The sequence below is a fragment of the Harmonia axyridis genome, chromosome 4 (genome assembly GCF_914767665.1).
Source record: "Harmonia axyridis chromosome 4, icHarAxyr1.1, whole genome shotgun sequence".
Lineage (NCBI taxonomy): Eukaryota > Metazoa > Arthropoda > Insecta > Coleoptera > Coccinellidae > Harmonia > Harmonia axyridis.
The window spans coordinates 44,050,983-44,078,018 of record NC_059504.1 but is presented as its reverse complement, the minus strand read 5'-3'; the positions used below and the strand labels follow the sequence as shown (position 1 = coordinate 44,078,018).

The 27,036-nt window shown below is 34.2% G+C and overlaps 2 protein-coding genes across 2 annotated transcripts; one reads left to right on the top strand and one right to left on the bottom strand.

Moving 5' to 3' along the window:
• The first annotated feature begins 1,724 nt into the window (after nt 1-1,724).
• Nucleotides 1,725-16,961, top strand: LOC123678726. Its single transcript, XM_045615881.1, has 14 exons — nt 1,725-2,478; nt 2,543-2,731; nt 4,350-4,507; nt 4,561-4,686; nt 7,630-7,947; nt 8,752-8,841; nt 8,889-8,983; nt 13,202-13,617; nt 14,123-14,308; nt 14,361-14,515; nt 14,577-14,702; nt 15,895-16,227; nt 16,690-16,779; nt 16,830-16,961. Exons 1-14 carry the CDS (start codon nt 2,175-2,177, stop codon nt 16,914-16,916), a joined length of 2,673 nt encoding a protein of 890 aa, XP_045471837.1. The 5' UTR covers nt 1,725-2,174; the 3' UTR covers nt 16,917-16,961.
• Nucleotides 16,962-17,548: 587 nt separating this feature from the next.
• LOC123678725 (gustatory receptor for sugar taste 64e-like) lies at nt 17,549-22,348 on the bottom strand. The gene is made up of 8 exons (XM_045615880.1): nt 21,905-22,348; nt 19,826-20,014; nt 19,453-19,598; nt 19,167-19,358; nt 18,157-18,311; nt 17,941-18,103; nt 17,774-17,863; nt 17,549-17,711 (listed from the first exon to the last, which is right to left on the bottom strand). The coding sequence occupies exons 1-8, from the start codon at nt 22,248-22,250 to the stop codon at nt 17,610-17,612; spliced, it is 1,383 nt and encodes a 460-aa protein (XP_045471836.1). The 5' UTR covers nt 22,251-22,348; the 3' UTR covers nt 17,549-17,609.
• Nucleotides 22,349-27,036: the final 4,688 nt, after the last annotated feature.

The window sequence follows — 27,036 nt, the reverse complement described above, 5'->3', positions numbered from 1 at the left end:
CAAACTCAGCAAAGAGTAAAGAGAGAGAGTAAGAGAGAGACTAAAGGTTAACGCGAATCTAAGGATAGACGGAGAATATACTGAGCTGAGAAAGCTGAGAATGATCAAGTGAATTGCAAGACCTAAACTAAAATATGGACCAACAGCATAGGGATATGCAGCCAAAACCTGATCGTGAAGATTCAAGCAACAAAAAATAAACTGTTAAGATCTGCAATGAATTTACTATGATTAGTGAGGAACAACCAAATACACAGAAACCTAAGAAATTCACAGGTTTCCTCAAAAGAAAGACCGAAAAGATTTTTTTTTAAACAGAACATCCAAATACGAGCTTAAAAGACTAGTTGACTACAACTCTGTCGAAGATACAATTAGAACTCGAATTAGAATGCAAACATATCACGAAAATCTCAGAGAACAACTACGTAGGATCAGAAATTGAGTAAAACTCTACTTCAAATACCAAAAAGAAGAGACTCTCTTATGCATCATCACAACTGCATCAGCAACATACATTATACTACGTCCTTGATTGTTAAAACATGGCAAGTTCAATATAGAAAGAAAAAGAGAGGTCCTAGTTTGTACCTCTGAGGAACACCCCACATTCTGGAGCATTTGATGTAGAATTCGGCTATATTCATCAAGAATTCACTGGCTCACTGCCTTAATTATTTGCAAAGAAGTGGATTCTTTAGCATTAATTTTCGTTTCAAACAATGGTCCTATTTTGATTGTTGAATATCAAAATATTTTCTTGGCACACGAAACATCACTTCCGGTTCATTTCTTATCGCTTCGAAATGAGAATTCGTTTTTTCAATGAACAATATTCGTTTAAAAATATTTTGATATTCAATCACAAAAATGCTTGTAACTCGAGAACACTGAATTTTTCGATGTTGCACAGGTAAATATTTTTTGTAGAAATAATGATAAAATACATAAATCGAGGAATATCATCGACATATTCAACCAAAAAAATAAACAGAATTATAAGAGTACCACCAGAGAAAAAAATCACGTAGTGCTGGGACACTTTGTATATTCAACCATTATTATTATTTCTATTACAAAACACACATGAGAAGAATATATAAAATGTAGCACTATTAACTGTGAATACAAATCAAATTCAAACCGAGGTTCAAACTCAGCGTGAGTATTCAGGACCGTTGTAACAACTTAGCGACGAATGTTTTTTTAACAATGCTTCTTCCCATAGAATGTTAGTAAAAACAGAGATAAAAACTAAGTTCTAAAGACCTATACAACATGAAATTATAGAATATATTCAAATGAAATGTTCTCCTTTTTCTGAATATTTTATCAATAATTAGAACAGATGAATCTGGGTTCAAATCTCATTGAAAAATATCATTGAATTTTTTAAACGAATATTGATATTTTCTGGTATCAATGATTAATGATTTGAAATTTGCATTACTTTCGAATAAGCTCAATTTGAATACCTTTTTCCATAAAAGTAGATGGTGCTCTGGAATAGGCTCTGTTAGGTAACGAAATCATTGTGTTGAAGATGACATCTGTTCGCACATGTTACAAAATACAGCTGAGATAAATAAACAAAATATCGAATAAAATAATATATGACCATCCACATAAGTTTTAATGTGAAAGTTGTTCTTAGATGAGTTATGCTGCAATCTATATGTTGACATTATTCGGAATATACTAAAAATTAGAATTTTCCAGTGGCGTACTAGTCCCTAATTTATTGATGAAGAAGATTAAGAATTCACGCGGGATTCTTCAAGTTGTTGCTCTGATAAACAACTCAAATATCAATCATTTTTGTAGGTATTGTCATTATTTCAATGTGTTGTTGAGTTTTCAAAGCTGAGGTGGTTGATCGATACTTATTTGTGAGTGAGGTAAATATGAAACTCACTGGAAAAATACAATATTTGATTGATACCTATCCAGTTCAAAGAAGGAAAAGCGACATGCAACTATGTTGAAAGTATAAATATGTTTACGTTAGTTCAAGCGAAGAAAAACATCAATATTTTATGATTCAGCTAGGTAAACAGTTATGTGAAAATAGGCTTTGTGTACTAAAAAAATCAAGGCTCTAAATTTCTAGCATATCTTATCAGATCAACATTTAATCTTATGTGAAACTTCAAGATCGACATTTTCCCAGTTAAATGCTGAAAAAAATATACAAAACAATATCAGATATGAAAACAGGTCCGCAGATATTTTTACCAAAACCGATGACCACAAAGAAAAGCAACTATTTCCATAATTCTGTCAAGTTCATTATAGTAATCGCCCAGTATTTTGGTTTTTTTCCAATATTGGGACTTTCTTCAGGGAGTTGGAGAAATGTTAGTTTCAAATGGTGGTCAGCAATCAACGTTTACAGTATGGTTATACTTTTTGGAGCAATCATGCAGTCCATCATAAGTTTCTGTTTTTTAGTATCAACAAGAAACTTTCAAAGATTCAGTAAGTATTTCATTATGTCCACTGTCAATTTAAAAGAGAAATAATTTTTGGTTTTCTATACTAGATAATATTGTCTTCTACATCAGAGGCAGCTTAACTTGTTACCTATTCATAAGACTTGCAAGATCATGGCCTGACTTGATGAAGGAGTTTGCAAAAGTTGAATCAGTTCTGAGGCATTATCCTCTAACCAGAGTTAATATCACGAGAAAATTACGAATTATTTCTATTTGCATTTTTGCTGTAGCAGCATGTGAGTATACTAGGTTATATCAAACAGAATATTTCTGAGCTCTCGTTCTCCGAATCAAACGCCTTAGCATATCATCACAATGTCACAATTTTTAAAATGCAATAAAAAACAGAGTGTTCCATAACAAAAACAATTTTTGGTCATTTACACTTTTTATGCAAATTTTTGTATTTCTATACAATTTGAGAATTTAGCTCTGATGATGCCCAATGATAACAAGTTAAAAAAAATCGAAAATTGTAGCACTGTAATAGAATAGAATACAATATTTTATTGAACAAATTTAACATTGAATAATAAATTGCTTCAGTGTGTAAGGAAATCATTGCACCTAACTCCGAGGAATTGTATTTGTGCATTACTAAATTCAACTTAAATACACAGGTCATGCGTCAGTTTGATTCATTAAGCATTTATCGACTTCATTTTGAGAAAAGAAAAATTTACTCTAAAAAGAAAAAAAAATAGACTGTAATAGTCAATGGTGTAACAACCAGTATAGGATAATTATTTTGAGCTTCCTGCATAACTTAGTGTTGAGATTCAAAAAAAATTGGGCAGAATATCGAAAGAAATTACTTATATAGGGTGTTTTTTTTCGAGGTATACAACTTTAAGTTGGCATTACTGTTCGAGATGGCAACCGATTTAACAGCTGTCTAGTGATTTATTCTCAGTTTGGTTTGGCAATTCATCATGAATAGACTCACGTCTGAACAACGCTTGCAAATAGTGTAATTTTATTTCGAAAATAATGGTTCTGTGCGGAATACGTATTGCGCACTACGTCCATTTTAGCGATGAAGCGCACTTCTGGTATAATGGCTACGTCAACAAACAAAACTGCCGCATTTGGAGTGAAGCTAATCCTCAAGTGTATGTCGAAACACCGTTACATCCAGAAAAACTGACTGTTTGGTGCGCTTTATGGGCTGGTGAAATCATTGATCCGTACTTCTTCAAAAACGATGATGGCCAGAACGTTACAGTCAATGGTGATCGGTATAGAGCCATGATTACTAACTTTTTCAATCCTGAATTGAACAACCATGATGTCCAGGAGCTGTGGTTCCAACAAGACGGCGCAACATGTAACATAGCTCGTGCCACAATCGATTTATTGAAAGAAACGTTTGGTGACCGCCTAATTTCACGTTTTGGACCTGTGAATTGGCCTCCAAGATCTTGTGATTTAACACCGCTAGACTACTTTCTGTGGGGCTATGTAAAGTCATTGGTCTATGCGGAGAAGCCATAAACCCTTGATCATTTGGAAGACAACATTCGCCGTGTTATTGCCGATATACGGCCACAAATGTTGGAAAAAGTCATCGAAAATTGGACGTCCAGATTGGACTATGTACGAGCCAGCCGCCAGGCGGTCATATGCCAGAAATCATATTTGAAATGTTATGCCACAAGATTATCTTGCGGATAAATAAAATTCATGTCAATCGAATAATCCATCGTTGTTTTATTGCAATTTAAAGTTCTATAGCTCTAAAAAAACACCCTTTATAAGTACAGTTCTGCATGAATCAACGAGCGCTCAAGAGCTCCTGGCTTCACTTCAGTGTTTTTCTCTGTTTTTCTCATTCGATCTAATATTGATTTTCAGTCGAATACATCTGCTCCCAAATTGGAAACTTCTTGAAAGCACTCAACTGTGGAAAAAACAGAGATGGTGGAGTTATTGAATTCTATTTCACCACAATCGAACATCCTCAAGCGTTTAACATTTTTCCATATTCAATCTTTATCGCAATAATATTTCAGGTAAAAATGAGAATTTTTCGAATTTGCATTATGAAAGAACAATTTTTTTTCAGTTGCTAACCATCATCATGACCTTCGGCTGGAATTTCTTGGATGCTTTTGTTATATTAGTGAGCATTGCGTTTTCCTCAAAATTGATACAATTCGAGGAAAAAATCAATTTTCTCAAAAATCAAAGAGTACGTATAAGGGGTTGAATATTTTAAATTTGAATATTTTCACTTAACACAGTCAGATGAAGTAGAAGTATAGGGTTTTCCGATAAGAGGGTTCATTTTGAATATCTGGGCAGCCGTCATTTTTGAAGCTATCATTTTTTGACATTTGACAAGTAAAAACTAAGCCATTACTAAAAGATACACGCTTCAACAACGCATTGAAATCATAAAAATTAATCACAAAAATGGTGAAAATTTTGCAGTTCGCAAAGCTAGACTTCTTTTCGATCGTCGCGAAGCACCCTCTCGGTCCGCAATAGTGAAAATGGTAGAAAAATTTCAGCTATTGGGACAAGTTAGTGATGTGAAGAATCGAAACCATGTGCGTCGCTCAAAAACAACTGAGAATATTGTACTGTACTCTACTGTAGCCCATACAGTTGACGAAAATCCAGGTTTGTCGATATTGAGAATTAGGCAGTCCACCAACGACATTACAATGGATTTTGCATTGAAACTTGCTCTGAAAATTCAATTGGGGCTGGTCTATCACCAGCAACGACGTATCTTCGCTGATTGGGTCCTTGAAATGCATCAAAATGATCCGGATTTTCATCGATAAATCATCTTCAATGATGAGGCTCATACCACCTTGGAGGCTACGTTAAAAATCAGAATTGTCGCATTTTGGGCTCGGATAATTCAAGAGTAATTATTGAAAAGCCTCTCCATCCTCATCAACGTGTCCATGTTTGATGAGGTTTATGGTCTGGTTTGAACTTTACTCATTCAGAAAGTATTCAAAAAGAGTGGTCCAACTATTACGGTAAAGCTGTTATTAATGATTTTTCATGGATGGAATTGGAAGAAATTGATGTGGCTGACGATTATTTTCAACAAAACGGCGTTACGTGCTACACAAGCAACGAGAAAACCTCAATTTTCACAGATAGATAACAGTTTCCTGGTCATGTTATTTCTCGAAAAGGCGATCACAATTGGTCACCGAGATCTTGTGATTTAACACCTTTAGACTTTTTCTTGGGGATACATGAAAGATAATGTCTATTCTAATACTCCACAATCGATTCAAGACCTTGATCATGGAATTCGTTGAGTTATCGAGGAAATACACCCGCAAATATGCGAATTGGTCGTGAAAAATTTCATAAAAAGATTATGGTGCTGCAACCGAAGCTAGTAACGTTTTCCATTGTTAATGGCATACCTTTCTCTTTACAATGGAATGAACATCCATTGATTTCTCTTGAAATATAATATTTTTGGATATATCATAATGAAACGTCTTATTGAAAAACCTTCTAAATAAAAAATTCATTTTTTTCCAATACGGGCCTGGCATTTTTTCCCAACTCTTCACGATCATGTAGGTTTGACCACATGTAGACAAATTTATTGGAACATAATTGTTATCGAAAAGTGCATTCCCAGCAGAAACGTTGAATCACCCTGTATTTCAAGCACAGTGAACAAGATAGATCCTTCACATCAGTGTAGTATATTTGAGTAGTTGAGAGTCAGCCTGTTACAACAGGCCAATTGAAAAGTTCCCGGTCTATCATAGTAAAACATTTTTTTTTGGCAAAATTCGATTTTATTATTCAACATAGTTGCCTTCGAGGGCGATACAGCGATTATAGCGATCGTCCAACTTTCGGGGATTACTACTTCATTGGAGCTAAATTTCAGGAAAAAGTCGCTGGGGGCCAGATCTGGTGAATACAGTGGATGTAGAAGCAATTCGAAGCCCAATTCATGCAATTTTGCCATTGTTTTCATTGATATGTGAAAAGGTGCATTGTCTTGATGAAACAGCACCTTTTTTCGAATAGGGTCATTTTTTGAAGATTCCATCCTTCAAATGATCCAATCGCTGTTGATGGTCTGGCCTTTTTGGAGGTAATCAATGAATATTATAGCTTGTGCATCACAGAATACTGATGCCATAACCTTGCCTGCTGACTGTTGTGTTTTTCCTCGCTTTGGATTCGGTTCATCGTGTGCAGCCCACTCAGCTGACTGTCGATTGGACTCCGGAGTGAAATGATGGAGCCATATTTCATCCATTGTCATATATCGACCCAAAAATTCATGTTTATTGCACTTAAAAATCTTCAAACACTGCTCAGAATCATTAACACGTTTTTGCTTTTGATCGATTGTGAGCTCGCGCGGCCCCCATTTTGCACACTTTCTCATGTAAAATATTCCTGAATGATATGATGTACAAAGTCAGATGATATCTTCACAATGTCTGCTATCTCGATCAACTTCACTTTACGGTCATTCAAAATTATTTTGTGAACTTTTTTGATTTTTCGTCGGTGACAGCCTCTTTTGGGTGACCACTGCTCTTCGGTGCTCATTTCACCACGTTTAAACTAACTATACCAATCAATGATGGCTGATTTTCCTAGTGCAGACGCCGGAAACTATTCATCAAGCCAAGATTTTCTTCAACTTTATTTTTTCCCTTCAAAAAGCAATATATTATCAGCACACAAATTTTTTTCCATCTTTTTTCAAATAACAAAAATATAATAGCTACATTCACAACGCAATATATCATAAACTAATGGTCGGACTGCTGTAAAAATTCGACACGTATCGTTTGAAGGTGGATACTAACTAAAAATCATATGGATTCAATACAAGCACCACCATCTGTGCATCAGACCGGGGACTTTTCAATTGGCCTAATGTTCATTTTGTGAGAAACGAATTTTTCGTTCTTAGTTTTCAAGATTTTTTTTCAATTGTTATCATGTACTCTAGCTAGCAGAATTTTTTGATTTTACACATTCCAAAACGTCGTCTGAAATTATCATTTGAACTTTTTTTCCTAAATAAAATTCATGATGCTGCAGATTATATTCTGGTATATCAAAAGTTTGAATTTAATATACAGTTTATTTACTTGTTACCTACAACTGAAATTTCCAGATCGACTCTGTCAAAATCTGGAAACATATCCGAGAAGACTACAGTCTACTATGCCATTTGTTCAAGAAATTCAACAGTGAAATGAACGGAATCATAATGGTTTCTTTCATAACAAACGTCTTTTTCATTCTGTGGCAGCTTTTCTCCAGTTTGACAATGGTTCAAACTGGCCTTCTTCAAGCTTATTACGTTTTATCCTTATTTCTCCTGATATCCAGGATATCCTTCGTATGCATTTCTGGAGCACAGTTCTACAACGAGTCGCTTCATATTATAAGCGCACTTACAACCTCCAACTCAGCTATTTACAATGAAGAAGTAAGTACATTGTTTCTTTATTTACCAAACTGAACAGAAACAAATAAAATAAATAAATTTTCTCTTATTAAACCCTTTGGCCGATTTTAGCAATTAGTTTTTTGAGTAATTTAGCTTGATTCCTGCGGAACATCTTAACATGTTGTTTTCATTTACTTCCTTTTTGTTGTTAGTTCGTCAATATCCTCGTCTGTTAACAATGTACACCGTAGGATGTGAATAAAACCTTGCTTTTCATTCGTTTTGTTTACCTCCCCCCCCCCCGTATCGCTTATAACAAAAAATAAAGTGGCTGAGTGCAGCCTTTGAATAATTATGTTCTCCAGTACCAAGCCTCAATTCAATAAAATTATTGCTAAAATCGTCCAAAGGGTTCAAGAGAAACTGTACGTTCTCCTAATTCTGCCTGTTTGTATACTAAAAATATATTAATGCTTTGTACAAAGAACATATCATCAATTTTTTTGCGAAAAACGAAAAGTTACCAACATTTTTTTTTTCATTTGCAAATTTGAAATATTTACTTTTTCCCATGTAGATTATTGTTGAAGGAAAATATGTGAAAACCCCATTAAAATCGGTGATTTGTAAGAAGTAATATCTCTTATTCCGTTTTGGACTGAGAAGCCACGTGGTGGTGTTCCCTCTCAAGTGTTAAAATTGTGCTGAAATCAATATTGCGGTGAGCAATTCTTATGGGTAATCACCCATATATAATACTCAAAGCAATGTTGATTTTACCACTCAATCAACCCTTTGACACTTTTCTAATTATTTTTCTTTTTAAATATATTCAAATTCTAGATCGAGCGTTTCATTGTGGAGGTGGATGCCGCGCCCTTAATATTGAGTGGTGGTAATTTTTTCCACATCACCAAAGGACTTATACTCGAAGTAAGTTTTCAGAAATTTTGATCGTTTCACTATAGTTTTTTTTTCAGTTGGCTGGAGCTATAGTTACTTACGAGTTGGTCCTAATCCAGTTTTCTAATCAAATGTTGGATAATTCTATACAGAATGCATCTTTATGTGGATCGTGAGAGGCTAAAGAATTGACATCTGTGATGAAATTATTTTATTTGAATATTTATCTTGTAGCTTTTACTTAGTAAAAAATAATTTATGTTCATAATTATTATTTATCACGTCATCATTACTTAGTATAATCAAAGTTTTTTATTGAATACTAATATTACTAATAGACATAAAAAGTAATCAGTACTGAACTTTATTCGACAAGAAATGGATATAATCTCGCAACTGAAAAAATGTTGTAAGCAATTTTTGATCTTGGTAATTATCGGCATAAAAAAAACTATTCGAACTATTCATAATCCAACCTGCGAGACAGAGTTGAGGTTTTGAGTATTGATACAAAATAACAAGTGCAAGCTCTGCGCAAAATTTCGAACTGATTACATCATCAGAACCATAGAAAATTCTAGAATAATATTGAAAAAGAAATACTTAATAAAGTAAAGACACACGATCGTAGAAAAAGTGATTTTTCTGATCTGGTAATAAAACAGCGTTGAACGGACTAAAAATCTGGATAGGTCTGCTTTATTCAGTTCCTTGGAGAATAACTGCGACTCTTCAAAAACTTCAAGCTGTAAATCAAAATTTGTTGCCCCAGATAAAGTGTAATAAAAATATTTGGATTGAATTTTCTTGCTAATAATTGTTATGTAATCTATACATATAGGGTGTCACCAGAAGTCCTTCATTGGAAAATCATTTGGATATATTATGTATATCTATTTTAAAAAAGGACCAGGCAAATGAATTTGTGAAAAGCGCTCACCGGTTAATTTCGAATATCAGTATTTTTTTGTAGACCTTTACTACTTTTCTTTACTTCTTCACTAAAAAAAGCTGATTAGAAGACACCGGTTAACGCTGGTTACCAAGTTATAGGATGTTCAAAGTAGACATGGCGATAAAATGCTACAAATGTACTATCAAATCACATCAAATTTATTCATATTATCATAACTTTTGATCCAGAGAACATATTTCAATAGTTCTTTCGCTACTTTGCAGCTAAAAAGCCTATTCTTCATTGATCGCTAAGGTTTTTAAATTTTTTACATTTTTCATCAGAGGTCTTTATCATCTTAACTTATGTGTTAAATGACTTGAAAAAACGAGGAAAACGTAACTGCTTAGCTGAAGGTTTTCACTGCACATGTAAAAAAGGATCCAGAAATTCAGTAACCTGCGCTCATATCACAAGCATTTTATGTTTTCTGGGATATGCGCGTCATCAACTGAATAGGAAGTACCCTAGCATTGCTTTGCTGAAAAATGTTCAAGATGGCACCACACGAAACACCGTGCAGAACCTTTATGTTAACAATAATAAATGATCAAAAAGGAACAAAGTTGCTTGTATCAACTTTGTAGCTGGCCTGTATCAGCTTTGTGCTGGCTGAGAATCCTGCTTCAGACCAGGGACTTGCTGTATAGCATCCTATTCAAGAATGCTAAGATTATGGTACGCTTAATATGTCAATGGAAAAAGCGAAATAATGAACGACTAATAAAAATAAAAATTTTATGAGCCAAACAGCTAACCAGATACATTACCGCCTACTTAGGTAACTCATAAGTAAAGATAATAAATGCTAAATAATAATAATAATGATGTAAGAGGACCAGAAGTTCGACGAGAACCAGGGAGACCACAAGGACCGGACACGACCGAGCTCTACCCTTCTGCTATTCTAAATATCTGGGATTGAGTGAATGTTCCTCTTAACGAGGAGGGAGAAGCCGACGGCGAGGAGAAATCCTACGCGTATAGGCAAAAGTCGGGGATGATGAATACTTAATAATTAAATACTAAAAATTTTAAAAACCTTTGCGACCAATGTAGAATAGCCTTTTCAGCTGCAAAGTTGCTAAAAAACTATATGTACCTTGGTTCAAAAGTTATAATAATAATAATTTGTAGCTTTTATCGCCATGTTTACCTGGTCGATATTTTTGATATGCATTCCACTTATATTGAGTCTAGAATCACGAAGACCTTCACCCCATGGAATTCTCCAACTATTAAAAGTATGATGATGTTGAGAGATAATGCACTATCAAAGTGTAAACGCACGAGGCACTTAGCTGATTACAGATTACAGCTACTATACTCGTCTGAGGAATGCTGTAACCTCAGCTGCGCGACTGGAAAATCCGATTTTTTGTCTCAGGCTCGATCTCGAGGTTTTAAGTTTTTCTGGAAATCCGTTAGATTTCTAAATACAAATAAATCTTTGGGATATATACCTTTGCCAGATTGTTTTGACGACTCACAGGCATTCAATGTATATGTTCAGTCAGTATTCAGTCCTCTAAATGCCTGTCCTGACACATCTAACTATTGTAGCTCGAAGGTGTTTGACCCGAATTCAAGGTTTTCATTTAGACTCACATCATTGGATGAAATTAGATCTATTATTCTGGATCTTCGTTCGAATGCATTGGAGACTGATGAAATATCTGCAAAAATGCTACAAATGTTACTCTGTCCTACCTAACACATATAGTTAATCTTGATACTATCCGGAAGTTCGGAAGTGCTCTATTGTGAACCCTTTACCCAAGGTCACAAATGCTGAAACTTAAGTCGAGTTTCGCCCCATAAGTGTGTTACCAGCTTTGTCGAAAGTACTCGAAAAATACTATTTCTTCAGATTTGTAAATAATGTTACCGGAAAAGGAATTGTTACTGCCCAACAATCAGGAGTGGTTTCAGTACTACAACTCTTTTGCTGAAAAAAATGTATCTTCAGATAAAGGTGATGCTATCATTCTTGTATTAATTATCAGATTTCGCGAAGGTGTTCGATACCTTAGACCATATCCTAGTTTGTACTAGGTTGAGCTATTTCTGTTTTGACGGAACGGCCCTGAGGTTTTTTGAGAACCACCTTTATGTGTTATATTACGTGACATCTTTTCAGATTTTTGTTCAATAACATCAGGAGTACCGCAGCGCTCCATTCTCGGTTCATTATTATTTTTGATTCATATTTAGGATATAATAATAATAATAATAATGAACTTTATTTCCACAAATAGAAGTACAAAGATATATAGTAGTCAGGTTGTAGCTTGATTGTGAAAAAAGGCGGAGTCCAGTCATGCACGCATGCATATCCTGCTCAAACTCAACCAAAAAAAAAAGAAAAATCATAATTACATATTTACTTAAAGGCGTTCTGTGTTCACTATTTTAAAAAGGAAAAAAAACACACGAGACTTAGGAAACAGCAAAAAATGTCTATGTCTATGTCTATGTCTATGTCTAAAGTAGTTAGATTCGTTTTCACCAATTTTTATTGCGATGACACCCAAGTTCGTCTACCATTTCATCCCTCTCATATTTTTCGTGCGTGAAGAAACTATTATTATTGAATGGGTACCATAGCACAGCTTTGCTGAAAAATGTTCAAGATGCCACCATACGAAACACCTTTATGTTTATAGCAATAATAAATGATCAATAAGGAACAAAGTTACCTATATCAACTTTGTAGCCGATACTGGCTGAAGCCTGCTTCAGATAAGAGGCTTGCTGAATGCTATTGTGTGCGAGAATGCTTTTATTATTCTGCCTATAATATTTCGATGAAAATTGCAAAATAATGAACGAATGAAAAAAATGAAACATTGTATGAGCAAAACACCTAACGTAGTCAGATAACTCGTTATTGAAGATGATAAATACTAAATAGTTAAATGAAGAATAGCCTTTTTAGCTGAAAAGAAGCAAAAAACTATTTAAATATGTATAATACCTTGGTTCAAAATTTATGTTAATATTACGTTTGTAGCTTTTATCGCTATGTCTACTTTGAACACCCCATAACTTGGGTACCAGCCTTGGCCAGAGTCTTCTGATCACCTTTTCTCATTGAAGTAATAAAGGTATATGTACAAAAAACAATACTAACATTGAAAATTAACCGGTAACCATTTTTCATACACCCAGGTGCCTGGTTCTTCTGTCTAAATAGATTTATAATACATTATTCAAACGATTTTCCAATGAAGGACTTCTGGTCAACCCTATATATAGATGTCGTAACAATTATTAGCAGAAAAATTCAATCCACTTTATCTGGGCAACAAATTTTGACAGACTCATAAATATTGATAAACCATCAACACCAACTTGAATGCAGGGTGAAAGATTGAATACACAGTGCATTAACGCTGTTCATTCGCTCAGTTCTACCAAAATAACGAAATGATTTATGCAAACCTGTTTACATCGAGCCCAATTCACGGTTTTGGTAAATAATGTTTGTTTTGACTGTGTAAGGGGAATCAGTTTTCTAGGAGGGCGTGAAAACGATACCAACATGGTGATAATTTTCCAGGGCGAAGATTTACCTGTACCGCAAAAAAAATCGCAGAAACTTAAAACTGATGGTAAATTCAACAGAAGTTTCCACGATTCTGTTAAATATCTCCTATTTACATGTCAATTTTTCGCCTTGTTTCCTCTGAATGGTGTCCTTGAATCCAATCACAAAAATATGTATTTTTCTTGGTTTTCACTAAGAACGATTAGCTGCCTCATAGTTTCTTGTGCTGCCGTTTTGGAAGGCATTTGGTGCATTTACTTTTTGACACAAAAAACAGATCGATTTGAGATATATGAATTGAGTAAGTTATAAGTTTTTTACGTAAAATATGTTTTACTCGACATGCTATCCACAAACAAATTTGTCTGACAAATATATGAACATCTATATTCAGAACGCGAGAATTTTTTCAGTATTTTAAGGTGAAACAGACAGACTTGTTACGTGTGAGACATAAATCATTTTATATTTTCGTTATAACTAAGATGTCTAAACAGTATGGCACTCTCATCAAATTCAAAAATTCAAATTTCGCTGTCGTTTCCATGAAAATAAACTTATTCCATTATACAGGGTGAGTCTTTAACTCGTACAGCATACATCATTACAATTCACTATCAAAACCAAAGCTCTATAAAGACAAGTATGGTTGGTCTATCAAATAAAATAAAAACATGTTACCTACGTAGCTCTGTTTATGTTTTATTTCAACTTTAAACTCCTAAATCATTAATTTAATCACCTTTTTCTTCACCCTGTAACTTTTTGTAGTGTAGGTTTTCAATATTATTCATTGAAATTTTCAGATGTTGTCATGTTTTACTTGAGAGGCACCCTCACTTGTTTAGCATTCCTCAAACTAGCCAAAAACTGGCCATCATTGATGGAAGAATTCGAACTAATTGAGGACCTACTGAAATCTTATCCTAATTCCAAGTTTCTTCATAAAAAATTGAGGATAATAACGTTCGGTATATTCTTTGCCGCTGCAGGTACTTTATTTTATTTTAATCAATAAGTAGAATAAAATTTTTTTCATTTCAGTTGAACACTTCTCAGTTCAATTTCTGAATCTTCTCAAGGCTTTCAGATGTGAAGAAACTGTTGCCGAGTCTTTTCATCGTTTTTTCGCCTATTTGTCTTATCGGCAAATATTCATGTATGTTCCTTATAATTTCTTCTTAGGATTGTTTTTACAGGTAAATATAAGTTGTTTTCAATATGGAAATAACTGATCATTCTAATTATTTTATGTTTCAGTTATTGAACATGATTATTACTTTTGGATGGACCTTCATAGATGTTTTCATTGTTTATGCTAGTATAAATTTTTCTGAAAAGTTAGTGCAATTGGACAAACAAGTTTGTTTGACTATTGAAAAGAAGGTAAAAAATCACAATTAGTAGTTCAATATCATAGTACTCAGTTATGGTATATCCAAAGTCTGTGCGGAATACTTATCGCGCACTACGTCCATTTTATTTTGTTTAGCGATGAAGCGCACTTCTGGTTGAATGGCTACGTCAACAAACAAAACTGCTGCATTTGAAGTGAAGCTTATCCTCGAGTGTATGTCGAAACACCGTTACATCCAGAAAAACTGACTGTTTGGTGCGCTTTATGGGCTGGTGGAATCATTGGTCCGTACTTCTTCAAAAACGATGATGGCCAGAACGTTACAGTCAATGGTGGCCATGATTACTAACTTTTTCATTCTTGAATTGAACAACCATGATGTCCATGAGCTGTGGTTCCAACAAGACGGCGCAACATGTCACACACCTCATGCCACAATCGATTTATTGAAAGACACGTTTGGTGACCGCCTAATTTCACGTTTTGGACCTGTGAATTGGCCTCCAAGATCTTGTGATTTAACACCGCTAGACTACTTTCTGTGGGGCTATGTAAAGTCATTGGTCTATGCGGATAAGCCACAAACCCTTGACCATTGGAAGTCAACATTCGCCGTGTTATTGCCGATATACGGCCACAAATGTTGGAAAAAGTCATCGAAAATTGGATGTCCAGATTGGACTACATCCGAGCCAGCCATGACGGTCATATGCCAGAAATCATATTTAAAATATAATGCCACAAGATTATCTTGCGGATAAATAAAATTCATGTCAATCGAATAATCCATCGTTGTTAAAGTTCTATAGCTCTAAAAAAAACTCCCTTTACTATACCATCGTAAGGATGGCTTGAGCGAAAATATGATATGATATGAAAATTGGGAGAAAAATAATAACAAGAACAAAATTAAAAAACTTCCAATGAAACTGCTCAAAAAATAAAGCTTGAATGGTTAGTTCACCTTTTCTGTATAGAGAGGGGTTTGTTTCTTTGCACCTTGTTGCAAGAAAATTCATTAAATTTAATGTAGCATTAAAATTTTAATCCTTCATTAAGTGGTGTAGGTAGCCACTCCTACTGGAGTTTTAAAATTTTAATGGCAGCATTATTTTTAAATGAACGTTCCTCCAACTGGGTGTTAGGTGTTTATTCGATAGTAATATTTTTATTTAAAGGAAAAGTTTGGAGTTTTCTTGTAAAATTATGTTTATGTTGCAGATCGAATGCCCTTTGGTGTGGAGGACACTGAGAGAAAATTACACCAGATTGCTCCACCTTTTCACGGATTTCAATGAAAATTTGAACGACATCATACTGGTATCGTTCACCTCCAACATATTTTTTCTTCTGACTCAAATTTTTTCTTGGATGAGGACTATTACCAATGGAAATGGTGAATTGGTGGTTCAACACACCTACTTCTTCTTCTCTATTTCTCTTCTGACTTCAAGAACTGCCTTTGTCTGTTATTATGGTGCAAGCATTCAGGAAGAATCTAGTAATCTGGTGAATACTTTGGTGACCACACCGTCTAATATCTACAACGAAGAGGTAAATTGTTTTTCTCTAATTCTGTGGTTATTTCGTTCATTCTTCCACATCTTTTAGAACAAAATCGTGCGAGAATATATCAGAAACGCACAGTTTTCATGGTTATATTTTATTATTCTATGTTGGTACTCCGAACTTTCCGCCACAGCTTTATCTGTCAATTCATCAATTTGCCTTAAAGAAATCAGTTCTGCCAACCAACATTTTTCAATGCAAAAATCACTATATTATATTTATGGAAATATTTCATTAATTTCAATGAAAATGCAATGAATTAGAGAAAATAATGTATAATACTCGTACAGAAGGCTCATTCTACCACTCGTTCATTCCAAAACTCGCCACTTCGTGGCTCGTTTTTGAATTTTGAACTCGTGGAAGAATATCCATGCCTTCTGCACTTGTATTATAAATAACTATTCTAAAATTTAAATATTTTTTTCATCCATACTGAAATTTTAGGTAGAGAGGTTTATCGTTCAAGTAAACACATCTCCAATGATTTTGTCAGGATGTAAATATTTCTACATCACAAGAAGTCTGATATTGAAGGTGGGATAACTTCAATAAAGAGATTCAAGTTTAATAATTATATTTTTTAGATTGCTGGTTCCATTGTGACATATGAATTGGTTATGATACAATTCACGAGTAATATTTATAAAAATAAAGTAGCATCCGAGTGTTGATGCATGGAATTCATTTTAACAGCCCGTTTTGTAATGGTATTAAAGAAAATATAGTGCCTACATATATTTGGTCTTTCAATATGCAAGGTTGAATTTCATTCAACAAAGCAGCTACTTGTCTCCCTCTGTGTGGTGGTGCATCATCTTTCTGATACCACAAATTTCCAATAATGTTTTTCTCTAGATCGTCAATGAAATCAAAAAGGTTGTGCCCCAAAAAAAATTCATAAAAATGATAATTTATAACATCAACTAGCATAAAAAATTGTTGAAAATTTATATCCTAACCCAATCATAAAACATAAAACATTACTGAAAATGTCTTGGTCTAAAGCTAGGTCTAAAGGCTATTAGATTTTGCAGTGCCCATGCATGTTCATTATGTGTTCATCCTGTACATAAAATGAAACTACATTTATAAGAAGAAAAACCTGATTTTCGATTTCAATACCATACTGCACACAATCACTAATTATCTGCAAAAAAACTTTCTATTCTCATTTTTATTTAGTACCTATAGCAAATACAAGGTACAATCATAAAGGTTCAATGACTTATATTTCAAATTTACAAAAAAAAATATCCTAAATGGAGGTGATGTAATTGGAGAAACTCAAAAATGACTTCAAACCTAACTAATTTAATCCATATATCAAACAATTCAAGTTAACTTAGATAGTTCAAAATGAAGGATCAGAAACAAATTGTGCTATTTTCAACATAAGCCATTTTTTCCAAAGAACGCTGATTAAATTGGATGAGAACTAGCTCATAGGTTATAATAGCTGCTGCAACCTGTAAATTGAACATTTAGGTTGAAATCAGATGAAATCAGAAAAATAGATCTTTGAACTTACATTCAGAACAGAACCTTTGGTGACTTTGAAGAAGTTATGCCCTGTGAGAGCGTTATTTGAGAAGTTTATTTGTTGCAACAATCTCAGCATCTGTATGATAGCGAACATAAGTTTTCCTGTATTCTTTTGATTAATTTTTTGTATTTGATATTTGAAGCTTTACTCACATGATCATTATATTCGTGGGTTGAAGCAGTATTGAGATATGGTACCAAAGATTTAGTTTCGTCATTCATTAAGCCTCCAAAAATCGATACCAAAATCGTTCTAGATATGACGCAAGCAAAGGAAGAATAAAAATAAATGATCTCCACATTACTCGACATTTGCCTGAAAGAAAAAACAACATAACATTCATTCAGAATTCATAATAATTCCCTCACCTCAAACTAACAAATAAACGAATAAGGATGAAGATAAGATTCGTACTGTATGATACAAGAAGTAGGTTTGACAAAATTTCGTCCAGTAGATGGATGATATTGCACATTTTATCATAGTCCACGTGTATCTCACCCCAGAATTGGATTTCACTCTTCTACAACGAAGGTATATGGATATATTGAATCGCACTTCAAATATAGGGTTTTCCAATAATAGATTTCAATTTGTATGCTCCAATATCTGGGAAACTGTCACTTTTAAAGCTGCCTTCTTTCGATCTCAAAGATGAAATTCCTGAAGTTATCAAGGACACACAGTAGCAAATGTGCGAATTGGTCATGGACATTTTTTCCTCTTCACAATGAAACAATAATTAATTAATTTTTCTCTAAATAGATCTACTCTTTTTTTTCAATATCAAAATGAAACGTCTTATTGAAAAACCCTTTATTACATTTTCTTCACCTTGGTTAGTTACAAGTTACAAGGGACGATATTCACATTGAAGATTACATATTCTAAAATATGGTCTAAGATACGAATTTTATGCTTATTTTCGAAATGTGATCCAAGCATTGAACTATAGCCTTTATATCGGACTAACCTTGGGAATTGGGAAATACAAGCCACCGGCTTAAAATATGTAGAAGAAGAAGAAGATATCGGACTGTTGCCTCAGTATTGAACTGTAGTATTGAAATATAGCCTTTATTTCGACCTGTAAAGCCTTTCTTCCGAAATTTGATCTTAGTATTGAAATGCAGCCTTAACATAGAACAGTTGTCTTAGTATCGAGTAGTTGTCTTAGTTCTTAGTATCAAACTGTAGCATTAGTATCGGAATATAATAGCCTTTATACAGACATGTAGCCTTACTTTCGAAATGTGATCTAAGTACTTAGCATCGGACTGTTGGATTAATATCGAAATTTAGTCCTCATTTAAAAAAAGAAATTACTTTCGAAATGTGTGATGTCAAACTGTGATCTTGGTTTGATCGATATACTTACGACGCTGTCATTAATGAAAAGTTTTCCAATTCTTCTGCTACCCACCCTAGAGTGGAACATTAATCCTTGGTTTTCAAGATGATTCTTCACTTTCACTGTGATCTGATGGAATCTTTCAGTCATTATTATGCTGACAACTACGATAAAAACATCACAGAAATTCCAGATGAAAGCGCCCATCCAACTTTGAATCTTTTTGAAACAGACACATAAAAAATTAGAGAATATTGATGAGATCGATAATAATCGAATATGTTGTTAGGCTTGAACTTAAAAAATAACTTACAAAGCATATCAATCCAATTGGTAGACTGAAATCGATGTAATGATAAACATAGTGAAAATGTTTCTTCAAATAATATTCCCAGCCAGTGGATTTGTTGTCGCAATTTTTGGATAATACCATAAAACCTATTGATAAAGCATGTTCGACTGCAACATAAAATTATTCAAGAAAACTTTATTCGGACTGTTGAATGTTTCCATAATACACCAACCGGCAAAAAACCGGCAACTAAAAACTGCCTTAATTTCAAAGTTTGTTTCCTCACGAAATGCTCGTTGGAATTTAAAGATTTTTTTTCGAATCAAACTTTGAAATTAAGGCCAGTTTTTAGGGGCCGGTTCTTTGCCAGTGAGTGAATATCAATAATTCTCACCAAATGCAGCTATTAGTAAAATGCTACTGATAAAATATATTTTTCGGGGTAACCTGAAACCACTTTCATATTTTGATGAAAATTCGTTTTCCACTTTGGAAACCAACCTAGAGAACTGCTGCCAATCCCTTGCAATTTGTATGAAAGTCAATAGAATGAGACAAATGCATAAGTTGTACAGAGGGGTAACTGAAATATTAAAATAACTATTAAATTTCATGATAACAATAGGTATATAGGGTGAGGCATTGACTTGTTATTTTACATATTTCACCGGTAGATTCTTAAGGCCGAAAGGAACATTTTTGCCTCACCATTTTTTCCAATTCAGCTTAGATAAAAATATTCGGTAATTTTTAATTTTTATAATGAGCTATGCCACCCCTTAAAACCTACACGCTAAAGCGTGGAAACCCTGGAAATAAGGTACTAAAGGGTTTTTCAATAGAAGGTTTTATTTTGAATAGCCCAGCTATCTGGCCAGCTATCACTTTTGAAGCAGTCATCATTTCACGTGAAACAAGTAAATTTAGGTCATTACTAAAAATGGAACCATACTCGCTTCAACAACACACTGAAATTGTTAAAATTCACTACAAAAATGGTAACAATTTTGCAGTCACAGTTCGAAAAATTGAAGCACTTCTTCGGTAGACAATAGTAAAACTGGTGGAAGAATTTGAGTTGCTGGGGCAATTGAGTGATATGCAGAATCGAAACCTTGTGCGTTGCTCATGATCGACTGTAGCCTATAGTGTTGTCGAAAACTCGAGCTATTATTATTACAGCACAAAAATCTCAATTTTGCAAGAAAAGGTTCCTGGCAGTGTATTCGAAGAGGTGATTACAATTGGCCACTAAGATGTTGTGATTTAACAACTTTAGATTTTTTTCCACGTGAAAGATAAAGTCTATGCCAATGCTCCACAATCTATGCAAGACGTTGAAGATAAAATTCGCGAATTTATCGAGGACATACAGTCGCAAATGTGCCAATTGGTCATGGAAAATTTCATTGAAACAATACGGTGCTGCAAACGTGATATCGTTTTTCATCGTTGATGAAATACCATCCTTTGAATTATCCTTAAATATATTTGTGTTTTTTTTTAATATAAAAATAAAACTTTGTATTGAAAAATCATTTATAAAACAAAACAGTACTAACCCACATTTCCATTCTATTTGGTGAACGAATACTTTTATTTTCCGAAACGAGCCAAAGCGAATGAAGTAGTGAAGAAAAAAAGTGTTTCTTTTGGCCTGAGGAATCTTTTGTTGTAATACATAGGCGTACAACTCTGCTTTCACCATTTTTTTTCGAAATTCAAGGCTTTATTATAAAAAAACTGATTATATATTTATGATTCGGTTTGGCTGTCGACGTGGAGGCAAGGCCAGGATATCCAATGATTTTCTGCGCTTGGGATTATCGTAATGAACCCATTTTTCATCTCCAGTAACAATGCAATGCATAAATCCCTTTCGTCTTTGCCTTGCAAGCAAACAAATGGCGTTTAACATATCTCGGCTTCAACTCGCACAGCACCCAAATTCCCATGACTTTCAGGCGTTTTGAAATGGCTTGAAATTGCGTTTGACACGAGTCTTGATCAAGTAATGCCTTCAATTCTGCATCTTCGAAAACCTTCTCTGTTCCACCTCCATGCTGGTCTTCGACGTCAAAATCACCGTTCTTGAAGCGTTGAAACCACTCACTCTGCACGTTCTTTCATTAATTGCGGCCTCTACATAGGTATTTGAGAGCATTCGATAATCCTCAGCGTCAGATTTCTTGATATTAAAGCAGAAAATTAAAACCTCCCGCAAATGACGAGAATTCGGCTCGTAAGCTCATCAAGAATAACTTCATTATGCTGACACAAATCGACTAATATTTCGATGTCGTTATATTTACAAATATCTCAGCATATTGTATGCGATCTACGATCTATTTATTTCGACTACCACTCACCTCTACAGCCATCTATTGCAAAACAGTTGTACACCTAATATTATGTACAAGTCAAAGACTCACTCTGTATTGCTCGTAATAATTTTATTCTAATGTTTACTTACTCATTTGATACAAGAAAATACCTTCTTCCTGGAGTGCTTTGACGAACGACAGAACACTGTATATAAAAAAAGAAAGAGCCAAAAAAATTGTATACACCACTTTCCAAGACCATCTGAAAATGAGGTTTTTGTTCGATTCGAAAACCTTATGAATCGGAAAAACGCCAAAAAATTGCGATATTATCAGCAGAACTTTCAGGCAGTCATTCGTGGTGTAGTAGGATCTTCCCTTCTTGTCTCTGATGTTCGTAGCTCCCATAATCACATTATTTTTGGGATGATAACATTCATGCTTTATGACTGGAATCGAACCAATGTTTTCCATGTCTAAGTTTTCCAATAACATTCATAGCAAGCCGACTATCAATATGAATTTATTATGAGCTGAAAGGTGTTTTTATTTCTCAGACTATTTTAAAGGTTCACGATAGGTAGACAAACAAAAAGGGTGCAACCCAAACAATACTGTATAAATATTTATCATCAACCTTCCATTGATTTTATTTGTATTTGTTTTTTTTTTGCGACAATGGTCCATATTATTATTACGCGAATGATGAATATGATAAGAAAAATTTATTTCTCCACAACTGCTATGTTCTTATTTCGATTTGATCGATTTTGTTTGCATAACCCAAGAAATAATCTAGTGAGAGTTATAAAGGGTGTTTTTTTAGAGCTATAGAACTTTAAATTGCAATAAAACAACGATGGATTATTCAATTGACATGAATTTTATTAATCTGTAAGATAATCTTGTGGCATTACATTTTAAATATGATTTCTGGCATATGACCGCCACGGCTGGCTCGGATGTAGTCCAATCTGGACGTCCAATTTTCGATGACTTTTTCCAACATTTGTGGCCGTATATCGGCGATAACACGGCGAATGTTGTCTTTCAAATGGTCAAGGGTTTGTGGCTTATCCGCATAGACCAATGACTTTACATAGCCACACAGAAAGTAGTCTAGCGGTGTTAAATCACAAGATCTTAGAGGCCAATTCACAGGTCCAAAACGTGAAATTAGGCGGTCACCAAACGTGTCTTTCAATAAATCGATTGTGGCACGAGCTGTGTGACATATTGCGCCGTCTTGTTGGAACCACAGCTCCTGGACATCATGATTGTTCAATTCAGGAATGAAAAAGTTAGTAATCATGGCTCTATACCGATCACCATTGACGTTCTGGCCATCATCGTTTTTGAAGAAGTACGGACCAATGAGTCAACCAGCCCATAAAGCGCACCAAACAGTCTGTTCTTCTGTATGTAACGGTGTTTCGATATACACTTGAGGATTAGCTTCACTCCAAATGCAGCTGTTTTGTTTGTTGACCTAGCCATTCAACCAGAACTGCGCTCCATCGCTAAACAAAATTCGCTTATGGAAATCGGGAACAACGGCAATCTCATTTTGGGCCCATTCGACGAATCTACGCCTTACTTGATGATCGTTTGGCTTCAGTTCTTGCACGAGTTGGATTTTGTAAGCACTCAAACTAAGATCCTTCCGCAAAATCTTCCATAAAGTAGATGGACACAGATCCATCCTGTACTCGATGGCGGATAGACTCATCCGGGTCTTCCTCAATGCTACGCTCTACAGCAGCAATAGCTTCTTCTGTACGCACCGTACGGCGTCTCTGGGGATGCGAGTTATCAATAAGAGTAAACGTGGTGCGAAAACGTTCCATGGTTAATCGAATTAACTGCTCTGATGGACGATTTTGTCGACGATAAAATGGACGTAGTGCGCGATATGTATTCCGCACAGAACCATTATTTTCGAAATGAAATTGCACTATTTTCAAGCGTTGTTCAAGAGTGAGTCTAGTCATGATTAATTGCCAAACCAAACTGAGAATAAATCACTTGGCAGCTGTTAAATCGGTCGCTTTCTCGACAATTAATGCCAACTCAAAGTTATATACCTCGAAAAAAAACACCCTTTACCATTATAAAATTCTTATTGAATGCTCTTACTTTTAAAGTCACTCGCCAAACTGAACCTAACTGTAGCTGTTGGCTTAGAATTAGAGGTTCCGGGTTACAGATGCTCTTTTTAAATTAAGGATAACATAAGAAAAATAAAATTGGAAAAAAAAATAATGATTTCTAGCAACAGGTGTTCAAAATAATCACACGGTGTAAATACCAATCACACGGTGTTCATTTTCTCCAATAAAAAAAATGCAATATCATTCGAAGAATACTCGACTTTCGTTCAGTTAGAAGCTAAACAGCATTGAGCATTTATGGTCGATGGTAGATACATATTGCAATATTGGGAGAACGAAAAATAAGTTTCTCTTCAACTAGGAGATGATAAATTTCGAAAACATCAATTATTAGCAGTGAATAAACTTAAAGAACACTTCTTGTGAACGTTTTCTCATAGATCAATCTACAGGGCAAAGTTTTTTTTCAATTTACAACTTTGAAAGGATATATCTCCCTCAATATGCATTTTGGGCCATAAGTTTATTCACCAAACTGTACTTATTTTTTAATGTACTATCGCCTCCAGGAAGCTCGGTACACATTTTGACTCATCCTGTATGTATAACATCAATATTTTTCTTATACTTCGATTTCCAAAATCGTACTCCAATGATGTATTGGAGGACATATTATTTTTACCCAATGCCCATTTGGAATCACGAATTAAAATTCAAATGATTCTATTGAGCAACAGATATTTGCAATCTGGTAAGTTTTCATTCGAATTATAAAAATATAAACCAATCTACTAATCCTTTGGAATATTTTAATTAATTACATTTGTTAATACCTGCTTTCTTATATAATATTACACAATACAATCATTCAAATAGTTTTGGTGTTTTATTAACATCTACCTAATTCATTCTATTTCGAAGGCTTTGGTTCAGTATCTCTAACAACTTACTTCTGGAATCGTTTCATGAAAAGATATTTCAAGTCTTTCTGAAATTTTCAGGAAAATGTGAAAATGAAATCTCAGCCGGTTTGCGATTTAGATCCGAAAAATAAAAGGTTTTCCAATAAAAGGTTTCATTTTGAATAACCCGCTATCTGAGCTGTCACTTTTGAAGCTGCTGACATTTTATAAGTAGAAATTACGCCATTATTAAAAAAGAAAAGATACACGCTTCAACTACGCATAGGAACGATTAAAATCCCCCACAAAAATGAGGCGTCTCTTGAAATATACACGTTTTTTTTAATATCAAAATGAAATCTCTCATTGCAAAAAAGTTTTTATATTATGTATAGGGATTCATTAAGCCAAGTAGCTTGACTATTTAAAAAACTACATGACTTGAAAATCAAGCTCGTGAAAAATTACATACTTGAGCTTGATTTAACTTGATTCAAGATATTTATTGCTTGACTTGATATATCAAGCTACTTGATATTACGTGAGCTTGATATGCATGCGTCGCACGGCATATATTTCTGCAATCTTGTGCACGCTTAGACTAAATAAGGGATTCCTCGAGCGCCGAGAGACTGAAGCATTCGCCAGTGTGACCGGCTTGGTGCCGGTCGAATAGAGTGATAGTGAATGTTAATAAAACAGTTTGTATTCACTTCGGTATCAAAAATAATCCTGTTGACACTTTGGAAATTTATCATTCTAACTTCTTGATAAAATCTGCTGTGAGCTGTAAATTCTTGGGTGTATATATCGATAGGACCCTTAGCTGGTCCACGCATATTGATATGCTCTGTAAAAAACTCAATAGCTCATTTTTTGCCATCAGTAGAGTAAGGGATATGCTACCATTCAGCTCATTGATTCAGGTCTATTATAGCACTGTTTATAGTTTACTTTCCTACAACATCATACTCTGGGGTAACTGTGCCGACATCAATAGAGCTTTCATCGCTCAGAAACGCATCATTCGTCGAATTTTCAATTTATCTTCTCGTACATCCTGTAGGCCAACTTTGATCGCAAATAATATTTTATCTCTGCCATGTATTTACATATTTAAATGTTTGCTGTATGCAAAAGAAAATGAAAAAAGGTGGACCAGATTGTCAAATAACCATGAATATGGAACTAGGAACCAAGATATTTTACTTGTGCCTAAACACAGAACTCAAAAGTTTGAAAAGTCCCCAATGTATCAGTGCATAAAAATGTATAATTCTCTTCCTAAATTTCTGAAATCTCTCAACTTCTTAGCGTTCAAGAGCAAGGTGAGAATTACACTGTTATCTAAGTGTTATTACTCTGTACAGGAATTTCACCTGGATTGTCCCCATATAGTTGATGTAAATTGAAATGTATATATATGTTTGTATTTGACTTGTCCCATACACTTAGGTGTCTTGAGGGACCAATAAAGATTATTATTATTATTATTATTATTATTAGTAGTTTCCTCACATTTATATGAAATCTATTGGTAGATATTGGTAGTTTCAGAAATATCTTTCCAAACTTGGCCAAAATAGCCAAGGATTTTTATCAGCGCCAGCATCTTCAGCTTCTGCTGAAAGACAATTTTCCAGAGCTGCTCTTACAGTTACAAAAACCCACAATAGGTTAGGCGACAAATCTATAAGATGCCCAATGTGTCTGAGATCCTGGATGGAAAATATGAGATCAAACAAAGCCTGAAGGTTTCTCAATATTAAGAAACTTAATTTTTTTGTCATTTTTATTTTGTTATGACTTATAGTGATTTAATTTATGTTTCTATTTCAAAAAAGTTGGTATTTTCTGTTCTTTTATACAATAAGTTTAATAAATAAAAGTGTTTTTTTGCAAGGTTCCTTCCTATTTCATAATTTTTTATTGATGAGACACTAACAATAATAAAACTGCTAAAAATCAAGTAGCTTGATATGATTCAAGTACTTGGTGAATGACTTGACTTGTAGCTTAATTATGTAGGTAAGCCGCTCTCAATTTGTGAGCAATGGCTAGAAAAAAAAGGTTCTCAATTATTATGCATGTTGCATGATTTCAAAAAAGTATATCAGAAAGGGCAGAAAGCTTAGACACATATTGTTGAATAAAAATAGAAGAATGTATAGTAAAAGAGTCGAACTCCCCATTTTCTTTCAAATTTAAATATTGCAATATATCAAATTCACCACAGTCATTTTGTTGGCATTAAATAAAAAACAAAAA